Here is a 13,536-nt window from a genome sequence, read left to right on the forward strand (position 1 = left end):
TCACCACACCAACAGACGTTTCGATGACTGTCACCTTCCTCAGGGCAGTACCAACTGGTTCTACTTCGCAGCGGACATGCATGAGAGGAATGAGTTTATATCCACCCTCCTCATAATTCAGGTTGTACAAAAAGAACAGAAGTAGAAGTAGAAAAAGCCAGAGAAAGCCATCTTGGTGTGGATGATAATTCCCTATTGAGTTAGGCAGCTGGGAGAAGGTTGAAACACAGCAAAAAGTTGAACGAAAAACCTCCTTTTCCTACTGATAAATTAAGTCAACGCAAGTAGTAGTAGTATCCAGTATTAGATTATACTGCTGCGGGGTTCCCTGATGGTGAGGCCGCACTCTTTGATGTCCTTCTTGACACACTCACTCCAAGATTTCTTTGGTCTACCACGGCCTCTGTTGCCGGGTAACTGCAGTTTTGTGATGGAGTTGATGGAGCCACTAAAATGGAGCCAGCGAAAATAAACAAGTTTACAGTACCTTCTCCTTTGATCCCAGCACGGTAGCGGTGACCTCTATGATGATGGCGAGGGCGATCTCCCCGATCTTACACAGCTCCTTCTCCTCGTGCGACATGCACACCGCCACAGCGTCCACGATCACGAGCGGATCCATCCCACGGTTCGTCTCCGCACCGCCGGACAACGGGAAAGGGCCTGGGGGAACACAAAACATTGTTCATGTTTATTGTTTATGTTTATGCACACAGCCACGATCACCAGGGGGTCCATCCCTCGGTTTGTCTCTGCACCGCCAGACAACGGGAATGGGCCTGGGGGATGTGTAAGATTCATCATAACCAAAGGTACCCCTGCAGTGATATATATCTTTCCTAGAAATATCATGGAGTCGAACTGGATTCCAGACACTACCATAGAGTACCAAATTGTATGTCAACAAGCAGGAAAGTTGAAATAGAATACTCAAAACCACAAATGGGTCTTCTTTTCCAAGACCCCCTAGGTAGGGTGTACTTACCACACTGCTGCACCAAGCCCACCATGGTGTAGTGCCTGATGATGTTGGCTACAAAAGGCAGGGAGCTGGCCCTCAGGTCCTTGATCACTGCACACACTGCAGAAACAAAAACATTTCATCATCCTTGCAATAATCATTTGTAAGAGGATACATACAGAAGTTTTGAGAAAAAGAAAGCTGCTGGCCCTATAAGGTCTCATTCCTGTGTTAGGCTGTTCCATTGGAATCAACGTTGAAATACGCAACTTTATGACTAGAAATCTAGAAAACAAAAAAAAATGATGGAGTCGTTTTACTTTCTGTTGGAAGCACACGTGTTCTTCATGCAGCAAAAGAAGATTCACCCAAAACTAACCGTGACAACGATATTTATCGCATTTTAAACTGCAGGTACCCACTATCCGCACGAGACCGCTGTTGTACCGCCAGCGCCGACCGCAGCACTCATAGAAAAATGCGTATCGCTCGTATCCTATCGCCCGAATGACAAAACTTTCCTACCTAATCCTGACAGTTGTAAACAAGCTTTCATCTCAAATTCTTCTTATATCAGGTCGGGCCGATAAAAGGCAATTTATGATCCACCTAAACACAGGCCTCTTATGCCCGGTTATTGTTTTTGGACAGATTATTTGGGAGTATACACGCGGAGTAACACAGGAATGAGACCATAAGCCATTACATGGCCTAAACTATGCATGTGGGTAATATATCAAAGTTGAGTTCAATTTAAGGCTGTTCAACTATGACATATTACCCAAAATGCACCACACTGCACATCGGCAACTCAAACAATGAACTAGCTTATCATTCTAGGCCTACCATCATTGAACTAAGAATGGAGAATTTATCAAACTTCAATCAAATATGATAATGATAGTGTACACTTTTTGATACAATTTTAACCTTCTCCCTGCTGCCTAACCCCATAACAAATACAAGTCTGATGCTAAACGTCTACCTTAGGAGGCTAAAGGTTAAAACTACAATGCACAAAGTTGTGTTATGAAAGCTACTTACTCATGGCTCCCGCCAGAGCCTGTTCGAAGGCCTTCCTGGCCATGGAGTCGGGGCACTTGTACAGGGGGGAGGGGGGCGGCGGGATCTCTCGCTCGGCAAAACTGCAGTGGGGACGGAAAATAGGTCAGCAAACCTCAGAGTCAAACACAAGCTGCCTTGCCATAATGTCTGGGTACAGCAATCCAGATATCATGCTGGCTACATGTGAACTGTGACAGTGAAAGGTGGCAAAGAGGTCTTGTGGTTAGGGTTATTGACTTACAAAGACTGCAGCTCTTTCACCTCTGGTGAGCCAGCAGCTTTTGCAGAGAGAGTTTGTCCTCTACGCTCATCTTGCCCACTCATCTCTACCCATGACCTTAAACTCAAACCATGACCTTCCACCCCTGGTGACCCATGCCCTCTCACCTCTGGCAACCCATGCCCTTTCACCTCTGGTGAGTCAACAGCTGATGCAGGGACTGCTGTCATCTAGGCTCATCATCCCTTCCAGGAAGCCCTTGATGACCCCTCACCCCTTACCCATGACCTCCCACCCGTGACCCCTGCCCTCTCACCTCTGGTGTGCCAGTAGCTGATGTAATGACAGTTTGTTGTCCTCTAGACTCATCATGCCCACCAGGAAGCCCTTGATGACCTCCAGCGCCTGCCGCCGGTAGTACATGTCCACGTTTGGTGTCTTCAGGATGCTCACTGCCGTGTCAATCACCTGGCAACGAAAACAGAAGGTAGGTTTAGAAGTCGACTTATTGCTGTTTAGTAAATGACAATGTTTTTCTTTATGATCCGAAAACAGTATCCCATCAGACCTGAACCTCCTTCCCGGAGGTAATAAAGAAAAAGCCACTTTAACTGGTTTCCTTTGTTAATTTTTCTAGACTTGTAGAAGGAACTGTTGCCAGACAACAAAAAAACATAACCATTCATTATAGAAAATGGGGTGGGGTAGTCAAAGTCTCTTCTTGTTAACAATATCTACTTTCTGTTTTGTTTTTTTCCGTGTACTCATTCATTGTTTATGTATAACTGTACTGACATTTGAATTAAGATTTAAAAGGAAAAGAAACCCCACCTTGTCGACAGGCATGTTGATGGGCTGTTTGCAATCCAGGAAGTTGATGGTGATGCAAGGACCGGCCACGTCTGTGTCCTGGGGGGTCAGCTGCAGGGGGGTGGGGAAACGGGGGGGGGTGTAAGCTGTGGCTTTGAATAACTATACATGTGTTAAACTAGAGTTGGAGTTGTACATGAAGAAATTCTGCAGGGAGGACAGTTATCTACTACAGTTACTATGATCCTCATACATATTTTCTTGCAGGATTTAACCAAGGTTTTAGCTTTGATACTTTATAATCTTTAAAAACTGTGCTGGACCATGTGCGCTGGACCACAGCAAAAATACTGCATTAGCACTATAGTAATTTATACAAAATTTCAATATGAGCTACATGAGCAAATAAAAGAAATTATGTTAGTGAGTTGACTGAAATGACCAACATTAAACATTCATATCAAATAAATGAATAAATAAAACTTTGAGTTGTTCATTAAAAAAAACAGCACCAAACAATTGGAGACACATACTGTCCATCTTAGAACAAGTTATAAGAACAGCCTGTAACATGCAAAAGTACAGCCTGGTACTGAACAATATCGAACCTTCTGTGGGTCCATCAGCATCTTCCTATTGTTTCCCCCAAACTTGCCGAGCACCCGGAACGCCACCTGTGCGATGTTCTCTGCAGGGTTCCGCAGGGTTCGCCACAGGGCCTGCAGAATGTAGCACATTCGTTTCTTTATTTGTTAAGTCTCAGCCTTGTAGTGCCTAGTGGCATATAGCCGTACAGGGCAGCAAGTTTCCCTGCTGTTACAGTAGCAACTGTAGGTATATTCTTCGGGGAGGGGTCGCTAGCCATTCCCTTTTAACGTGCTCGAGGCACCTCCTTGTACACAAGACCCCCATTCTACATGTACGTCCCTTCCGAAAGATGGTGCTTATTTGTCTAGTGGCATATAGCCGTACAGGGCAGCAAGTTTCCCTGCTGTTTCAGTAGCAGGGTATATTCTTCAGGGATGGGTCGCTAGCCATTCCCTTTTAACATGCTCAAGGCACCTCCTCGAACACGAGACCCTTCCGAAAGACGGTGTTTATTTGTATCTTTGTCTTCTTGTTAACATGTTTGTTTGTTTACCTGCATGAGCTCTGCCCGTACAGGCTGGATGTGATCCCACAGGAACTCAGGCTGCAGGTTGTCCACACACAGCTCCAATGTGCGCAGGCCCTGAGTAGGAAAAAAAATGGAACATTTATAAATTTTCCAAAGATCTTGTTTTATTTTCATTGTAGCTCACTAATTATGCAAATAAGGTTCTAATTCGCATCAACTATGTCTATCAATGGTCGTCTACCCAAATTACATAGATTGTTCTCTTTTTATACTTCACCATTAGTTATGCAAATGATGTCCACATCAATAGAGTCAATGCAGTGACCATCTTTACTAATTCATACTTGATATGTCAAAAGTATGACTATTATCACTAAGTTTCTGACAAAAACACCCCTGCAGTGCCAAAATAAGCTGCTAGTTGGCCACAAACTTGCCGACCCCAAAAGCTACATGTATCTGCTTCTCATTCAGAAACCCAAGACAGAAGATGTAAATACCAGAGGTTCAGCTGCAGTACCAAGGGAAGCTGCTAGCAGGCCCAAAATTTGTCCTTGACCATCATTTTGTCAAGACCTCACATACATGAATATACCAAATATCCGAGCCGCCTTTCTTAGTAAAATCGATGGCAATATCAGGCTCTGGCAAACTGATTAAAGATTCAAAAAATGTAAATATCATCACAGACGGACACACAGACACACATTCGGACATACACACAGACTTGCCGAAAACAACATCTTCACAGGTAAAACTGCACTGATTTTACCTCATGAACTTAATGTCACAGATGTTTCTAATGGAAATTCTGCGGCAATGCCAAAGAAAACCACTAGGTCTTCCCAGGGCCTTCCCACATACCATACAGTACATGTATATCACTCACTCACCCCATATTATCATACTTAATCCATGGCATCTTGAGTTATGCTGGGAAAAAGTATGCAGAAACTCAAACACACTCACAAACGCGCAGACGTACATACTCACACAAAAACACGCACACACAAACACATACTAGCACACACTCACACACCTACAAATAACACTAGAGAAATGGAGGTCATAAAAGGAAAGAATTTCAAATTTCTTTGATCAGAGGAAAACAGCTGGAAGCAGGGCGACAGTTGTGACCTGAAACATAACATTACCGTGAGTGAAATCATGTTTACAGATAATGATTATCATAAGAAACAACAGTATCATTTCTTCACTTGCAATCGGCAACAGAAAACCACAAAGTAGAAACCATGAACATCGAAACACTCAGATTTCTCCAGATTAGTGCAAAAACGTGTTCAACTAAAAAAATACATGACATAATGGAATAAATGAAGTTTTTATTAACAGAAAAATGTTCACTGGAAAAACCAAAAATCATTGTAAAAAAATTGGACATCATGATATCGGAAAATCAGAGAGAAAATATCGTCATCTTATAAAATCATAACTTGAAAAAATGGAAAAAGGAAAAGAGGGAAATTTTCTTTAAAAAAGATCAATTTTACCAATTTCTTCATCAGTAAGTGACAACAACATTAGTGGACTTGTTTATTAGAAACTTCAAAAGAAATTTGTTAAAAGTCAAACGAGCAGAAAAAAATAATTTAAAAGTTGATTTTCATAATCAGGAAGGGATATTATCTGTAATGGTTGGTTTAAGAATTTAGGAAAAAAAGGTTCATTCGAAAAGTGATATGAACATTTGGTGGGGAGAGGACGGTCGGCCGGGCAACGACCTCCCGACCTTCGAGCACGCGCGGGCGGCACCCTACCTGGCTCACCAAGGTTTGCGATCCGTTCAGCGCGGAGACCAGCGGATCCATGAGCATGGGGAGGTACGGAAGGAGGGAGCTCAGGCGGACGGGCACCGTCAGACACAGCTCAACAAACAGGTCCTTCATGTGCTGCTTGTGGAGACCGCTCTGTAGATTGTTCAGTCCTGTAGGGGGGAGGGGGGCAGGAGTCAGTGTATGGTACATGGGGAGGGGGGCGATCGTTAGACACAGCTCAACAAACAGGTCCTTCATGTGCTGCTTGGGGAGACCGCTCTGAAGATTGTTCAGTCCTGTAGGGGGAGGGGGGCAGGGGTTAGTGTAAGGTACATGGGGAGGGGGGCAATCGTTAGGGCACCGTCAGACACAGCTCAACAAACAGGTCCTTCATGTGCTGCTTGTGCAGACCGCTCTGTAGATTGTTCAGTCCTGTAGGGGGGAGGGGGGCAGGAGTTAGTGTAAGGTACATGGGGAGGGGGGCAGGAGTTAGGCTGCACAACAAACAGGTCCTTCATGTGCTGCTTGTGCAGACCGCTCTGGAGGTTGTTCAGTCCTGTAGGGGGGAGGGGGGCAGGAGTTAGTGTAAGGTACATGGGGAGGGGGGCAATCGTTAGGGCACCGTCAGACACAGCTCAACAAACAGGTCCTTCATGTGCTGCTTGTGGAGACCGTTCTGTAGATTGTTCAGTCCTGTAGGGGGGAGGGGGCAGGAGTTAGTGTAAGGTACATGGGGAGGGGGGCAGGGGTTAGTGTAAGGTACATGGGGAGGGGGGTAATTGTTAGGGCACCGTCAGACACAGCTCAACAAACAGGTTCTTCATGTGCTGCTTGTGGAGACCGCTCTGGAGGTTGTTTAGTCCTGTAGGGGGGAAGGGTTAGTGTGTGTGCGCTTTGGTGGTACATGTAACAGGCCTTGAACAGAGAGGGGACAGTATTGTACATTCTAGGCTGTAACACAAAATAGAAACAACAGAAGATGGCCGGAATACAGGATCCAACAAATGTAGAAAAAACCAAGTGTAGGTTAACAGGTTGATATAGCGACGCAAAAAGTTGTATGGAGTCTTCCATTGTTGTCCCATAAAAATTCAAAATGTTTTCCCTATTTGAAACAAACATTTTTGATACTTTATGAACATTATCACAAGATAAATGACATAATCATTACCCTGTGACTGATAGGACAGTGTGAAGAGTGGAACAAAGGTGTACCTGAGACCTATGGTAAAGAATAGAGAACATTTGTACTTCCTTACCTTGTAGTAAATGTGGCAGAAGGGGCAGGAACTCCTGGTAGAGCAGGTCGAGGCTGCTGAGGGAGGTACTTAGCAGGGGGAGGGTTAACCCTTACCTTGCAGTAAATGTGGCAGAAGGGGCAGGACCTCCTGGTAGAGCAGATCGTGGCTGTAGAGGGAGGTACTTAGCAGGGGGAGGGTTAACCCTTACCTTGTAGTAAATGTGGCAGAAGGGGCAGGACCTCCTGGTAGAGCAGATCGTGGCTGTAGAGGGAGGTACTTAGCAGGGGGAGGGTTAACCCTTACCTTGTAGTAAATGTGGCAGAAGAGGCAGAAACTCCTGGTAGAGCAGGTCGAGGCTGCTGAGGGAGGTACTTAGCAGGGGGAAGGGTTAACCCTTACCTTGCAGCAAATGTGGTAGAAGAGGCAGGAACTCCTGGTAGAGCAGGTCGTGGCTGCTGAGGGAGGTACTTAGCAGGGGGAGGGTTAACCCTTACCTTGCAGCAGATGTGGTAGAAGAGGCAGGAACTCCTGGTACAGCAGGTCGTGGCTGCCGCCCCCGATGGACCGGAACAGCGCGCGCATCAGCAGGAAGTAGTTGTACGGCTCCTTGGCCGTCTGCGCCAGCTCCATGGAGCTGTTCACGATCTTGTGCAGGTGCGGCTGCAGGGAAACACACCAAGGAAAACTCCAGTGAACAGTTTCATCGGGTTGGGAAGTCAGTGAATAAAAAGGCTCTTTGTACACAACCAAGTTTCAGTGACCCCGGCGAAAATTCAACTGACTTCGAATTGCAGCTAAGGTGTCAATGATCAGATGCGGTCACAAAAGTAAAGTGAACCAGTTTCCTTAAAGAAGATGACAGACGGTCACCAAAACATTGGTTGTATAAAGTCTTGGTTGTGTACAGAGTTTTTTTTTCTTAACCAAGGATTAACATCATGAGTGGCCCAGAAAGCCATGGGTCTTTAGAAGAGTGAGCTGGATCTCCAGTCCTCCTAACATCTAGGAACTGGCAACGAGAAACAACAGCATTGTGAACTGTCTCATGAAACTCGTTTCATGCCAGGCCAGCCGCTTGTAATATTTCAAACAAGTGCCCTGGCATACTGGTCTGCGATCTGTCCTTCTCACTGTGTCAGCACTGGCCAACTTCACGCAATTAGATACTCCTGTTCTTAAAGGGGAATTATCAGCCAACCACTTTGCTGGTGATGGCTGTTCAGTGCTAATGCAGCATTAAGGACTGAAAGCAGACCGATGCACCAGGGCTTTTTCTTGATCAGCACAAGCAGCTAGCCGAGCATGGGAGGATACAACTTCCAGAAGAAACGTGCTGTAGGAAACCGTAGCACTGTGAACTGTAGACAACTCAAAACTTCTGGGAACGGTCTTCTGGAACTGTGAAGTGAGAACCTAAAAAAGGATGAACAGAACTTTCCGTAATCAAAGGTGGATGATGGAAGGATCGTTGGAGAAGCTGATTGGAGAAAAGCCAACTGATTGATTGATTGATTGATTGAATGATTGATTGATAAACAGGAATGATGAAACAAGATGTTAAAAGGAGGAAGCTACAAGGGAGAGTAAGAGAGCCAGCTACAGGGGTAGTACATTGTTACTTTTCAGGGACAAGGGTAATGGAAGGAAAGTACATTTTAGGTGTAGTAACAGTGTAACATTGGAAGGGGAGGGCACATTATTGGGGAAACAGGGATAACAGAAGGCTGGGGACTGTACATTGTTGGTATAACAGGGGAAACAGGTTGGGGACAGTACATTGTTGGTCTGACAGGGGAAACAGGTTGGGGACAGTACATTGTTGGTCTGACAGGGGAAACAGGTTGGGGACAGTACATTGTTGGTGTAACAGGGTTACATTGGAAGGGGAGGGTACATTGTTGGGATAACAGGGGTTACATTGGAAGGGGAGGGTACATTGTTGAGGTAATGGGTAACAGGTTGGGGACATTACATTGTTAATGCAACAGGGGTAACAGAAGAATGGGGACAGTACATTGTTGGTGTAGTAGGTAAAGAGGAGGGATCTGCACTCTCGCTCCAGAAACAGGAAGTTTGCGCCGACCGCGCTGAAGAGCGAGAGCAGGAGGCGGAGGTAGCGCTCCGGCTCGGCCGCCGTCTCCGCCAGCGTCATGCAGCGGGGAACGATGAGCGACACACGGGGCTGGGGAGGACGGGAGGGGGTGAGCGGGGTCGGGTTACAGGAGCATGGAAGCTTCCCATTTATGCAAAACAGAATAGGATTACAAACAAATTTGAGGTGAAGGGAACACGCCAGCCTGGTTCACAGCATGGAAGTTTCCCATTTATGCAAAACAGAACAGGATCACACAAAAATTTGAGGTGAAGGGAACACGCCAGCCTGGTTCACAGCATGGAAGTTTCCCATTTATGCAAAACAGAACAGGATCACACAAAAATTTGAGGTAAAGGGAACACGCCAGCCTGGTTCACAGTTTGGAAGCTTCCCATTTATGCAAAACAGAACAGGATTACAAACGAATTTGAGGTGAAAGGAATACGCCAGCCTGGTTCACAGCATGGAAGTTTCCCATTTATGCAAAACAGAACAGGATCACACAAAAATTTGAGGTATAGGGAACACGCCAGCCTGGTTCACAGTTTGGAAGCTTCCCATTTATGCAAAACAGAACAGGATTACAAACGAATTTGAGGTGAAGGGAATACGCCAGCCTGGTTCACAGTTTGAACTACTCCTGTGTCAGGTAAAAGGTGAAGGCCCCTAACTTGTAAACAGTTCTTGTCTTATTTTGTTTATGTCTCAGGGTCTTCAACTTTGACATATTATTCACAATGCAGCACACTGCCCATGCGCGGTAATCAGCTTATTACAAAACGTCTACTCTAAATCGAGATTTTTGCTGTTTCAAACTTGGGATAACTTCCACAGATACAGTTAGACTGTAACAGAAGGTGGCCAACAGAGGGCTATGTCCTCAGCCATGCAAAACAAACATAAAATCAAAAAGTTCTGTTTTTTTCTTCCATCATGCTTCCCCTGATCCCTCCCCAAACACCAGGAGACTTGAGCCAAGAAATAACATACCTTCAGCATCTGTTCGTTTTCGGCTGCAAACAGCGAAACGGAGCCGAACACCAGCTTGAACAGCTTCAGGTACAGGTTGGACCGCTCAATGTTAGCAGCTGGGGATAGAAAACATCTTCAGTAAATACATGCACGGGAAGTAACGTCTGGCAACATGATTCCACCAGGTCACAAATATCTGCAACCTGATGACCGCAGCTGATTGATTGATTGATTGATTGGGGAGTACACAAAATAAACGTTGTAACTGTTTTAAGCTACATGTACTTACAAAATAAGTAACATCCAGCCTGGTACAGTTCCAAATCTACCCTAACCCAAACATTTGTACCTGTCCTCGCTGGATAACTAAGATTCGGCATTACAGCTGATCTCTGTTGACATAAAGAGTGGAATATCGAGATATCAAACTGGCTTTCAAATCTGCAAACAGCGTAAAACTCACATCCGATCTCCTCGAGCCTGTCCAGCAGATAGTCGACCAGGATGGTGGCGAAGGTGGCGGAGGTCGACGGGTTGGCCAGGAACGTGTTGGCCACGATCTGCAGCGCATAGTTGTGGTAGATGCGCTCCACCATGAACTGGAATGTAAACAATTGTTTGTTTCTTTATGACGTAACTTATACGAAGTATGTTTATTGATAACTAATCCACAGTGCTTAGTGTGGTAGATTGATTGTAAAAAATGTCATCAAACTTGATTTGTTTCTATGTTTGTTTGCAGTACATGCCCCCGAACCAGTTTGAAATTAGCTCAATGAACAGTTGTCTTTCACTGGTCGTGACAGAGAAGACAGATGCTATGTACAGTATCTACAGGTTCATTGTATAGGGAAATTCCCCTAGCTCTTTTCGACAAACACAATGAACAGTGCGTCGATGAAGATGAACAGTGGACCAAGACTTAACCGTCCTAAGGACCTTGACCCTTTCCAGTATGCATGTTGGGAGAGCGACACAGCTAGGATTCGACCTCACAACTTTTTGGTCCAGAGACAGGAACACTAACCACTGGAATATGCGTACTGCTAAGTTGTCCTGTAGTTGTACTTATTCTGTTACTAGTCTGTAAACTCACCTCAATGGTTGTGGAGAATATCTCTTTGAATGTCAGCAGGTTCATCATGGTGAACTGTGGGGAGAAAATGGGATTAGAGCTCAAGTTCCCACAGGACTAATATAACTGTGTTAGTGCTGAGCACCTTTATACATGTTACAAGTAAGGATCTACCTACATCATCAGGAAATAATTTCCAAAAGGACACGCTCTTCACATCACTATTACAGTGAGATGTTAAAAAACGACGAATGTAAAAACTTTCCGTACCACTCCTGCAAAATGTTCCAGGACGTCCTTCTCTTCCTTCATACGCACTGTCTGGGAGCTGCAAAGAGCAAGGGGAGAAATCAAGAGAGTTGGAAAGAATTGAAAATGACAACTTTGCTTCCAGAGTGTTTTTCAAAAAGACATAAAATCTGTCAGTATAGCAAGTTTCTCCAGTAAATTGCATACTTATGTACATGTACCAGACAGCCAGTCCTCTCTTCTGTGCACATTTACAATTGTGTTGAAATGTTAAGTACTCAGCTACAACTTTCATTTGTTATCATCGGCAGCACATTATAACCTTGTGCAGAAACAGTCCTTACTTCTGCGCCCGTATATAGGGCTGTCCTGACGGCGTGACGTTGATCTGGTAGATGTCCAGCGCACACAGCGCGTGTCGCACCAGCGCCGAGAAGATCGCAGTCTCCTTTGGCTGGAACTGCTTACTCGGCCCAAACGACGTTTCTAGGGAAACACAGTTGCCATGGTTAATATTTTCCATGAAAACACACCTGGATAAATATTTTCCATGAAAACACCTGTCATTGATGTTGCATTATTCAAACTGCTTACAGCTATATATAAAGGGATGGCTAGCCCTTCCATGATTGTCTTGAAACAAAATTAACATCTCGCGTAGAAAGAAAAAGCTTTACTGTGTCTGTAGGAGGTATCTTATCATATGTTGCATTTGTTATGATTTTGTAAGGGCTCCCTTGGAAATCAGTTACTAGGTTAACTGAAAGGACCATCCTAAAGATTAATAAATAGATAAAAATGCTGTCACCAAAGAACTTTCTTTGACATCTTGGATTTTCTTGAGCCATTTATGATCTTACCTCCAGGTGTCTTACAAGACTGTGCCCCCCAGGTGATCGTCTTGACCCCACAGACCAGCGTCTTGACCAGACTGCGGCAGTCCGACACGGAGAAGTTGCTGAAGCTGCCGCCGGTCGGCTTCGTCTTCTCCTCCTCCTTCTCCTTGTCACTCTTCGCCAGCGAGGGGGGGGGAGGGATGGCCGCCGCCTTCAGGTCAAGTTCACGCTCGTTTTTACTGGGACAGGGGATAAAGTACAGTCAAGGTCACGCTCGTTCTTACTGGGACAGGGGAGAAAACGGTGACAATCAGAGCTGACCTTGCTTAGTGTGCAGTCTCACCAGCGTGGACCCGCTGGACAGAGCTGCTTGGAAGTGCGGTGTGATGACTAGCTGACTACTGCCCACCCGTGTCAGGGAACACCGCAGAAGTATAGTCAAATAGTGGATACTACTATCAACTAATACTAGGCAACGACGGCCCGCCTCAGTGAAAGGACTGAAAAGCGGCATTACTTCTGTAGTGTATTTTCTTATTTTATAGTAGATGTAAGATTTGTGACTTACCATTTAGCAAAGATGCCCGGCAGCTGGAACTTGGCGATGGTGTGGAACTTCAGAACAAACACTTCCAGCATCCTCATCAGGATCTCACGCCCCTGCAAGGAATGGTACGACTTTAACAACTTCTTAACACATGTCTTAGGGGCTTAGAACTGCACAAACACTTTCCTCATCAAGATCTCAAGCCCCTGAAGGAACAAGACAGCTGCTTAACTCATGTCTCAAGATGGTTGCTTCAGTTTACTTAAGTATTAAAAGAGACTTCCAAGACAGTAAACAAAATGCATGTACACAGAAATAATAGCTGAATGTAGGGCGACTGTTACTCACGTTACTGGATAGATTTTTGGAAATGATCAGACTTTTCAGGTAGCATCCACTATATTTCGTGAAATGATATGTTTAACCCTTACATTTCCTCCGTCCTGGTCGCTCTTGATGCACTCCACCAGGTTCAGCAGCAGCTGGGAGGGGGAGGGTTAAACTTTCTAAGTTAACATTCAAGCTTTCACAGGTGAGATTTATGCCATAACTTATGCTAGGGTCACATTTTCA

The 13,536-nt window shown here is 45.1% G+C and overlaps 1 protein-coding gene across 1 annotated transcript in view; it reads right to left on the reverse strand.

Moving 5' to 3' along the window:
* Positions 1 to 13,536, reverse strand: part of LOC136447026 (transformation/transcription domain-associated protein-like) — a 51,859-nt gene that overhangs the window by 28,576 nt on the left and 9,747 nt on the right. Inside the window, exons 16-33 of the mRNA XM_066445695.1 lie at positions 13,395 to 13,445; positions 12,985 to 13,076; positions 12,441 to 12,655; positions 11,925 to 12,066; positions 11,602 to 11,659; positions 11,353 to 11,406; positions 10,720 to 10,855; positions 10,275 to 10,372; positions 7,684 to 7,849; positions 5,952 to 6,118; positions 4,198 to 4,287; positions 3,665 to 3,775; positions 3,078 to 3,167; positions 2,563 to 2,714; positions 2,006 to 2,106; positions 986 to 1,081; positions 711 to 779; positions 488 to 663 (exon numbers count right to left, since the gene is read on the reverse strand). Coding sequence (XP_066301792.1) covers positions 488 to 663; positions 711 to 779; positions 986 to 1,081; positions 2,006 to 2,106; positions 2,563 to 2,714; positions 3,078 to 3,167; positions 3,665 to 3,775; positions 4,198 to 4,287; positions 5,952 to 6,118; positions 7,684 to 7,849; positions 10,275 to 10,372; positions 10,720 to 10,855; positions 11,353 to 11,406; positions 11,602 to 11,659; positions 11,925 to 12,066; positions 12,441 to 12,655; positions 12,985 to 13,076; positions 13,395 to 13,445 — 2,064 coding nt within the window. The remainder of the gene's footprint in view (positions 1 to 487; positions 664 to 710; positions 780 to 985; positions 1,082 to 2,005; positions 2,107 to 2,562; positions 2,715 to 3,077; positions 3,168 to 3,664; positions 3,776 to 4,197; positions 4,288 to 5,951; positions 6,119 to 7,683; positions 7,850 to 10,274; positions 10,373 to 10,719; positions 10,856 to 11,352; positions 11,407 to 11,601; positions 11,660 to 11,924; positions 12,067 to 12,440; positions 12,656 to 12,984; positions 13,077 to 13,394; positions 13,446 to 13,536) is intronic.

This window comes from Branchiostoma lanceolatum, chromosome 13 (genome assembly GCF_035083965.1).
Source record: "Branchiostoma lanceolatum isolate klBraLanc5 chromosome 13, klBraLanc5.hap2, whole genome shotgun sequence".
NCBI classification, from domain to species: Eukaryota; Metazoa; Chordata; class Leptocardii; order Amphioxiformes; family Branchiostomatidae; genus Branchiostoma; species Branchiostoma lanceolatum.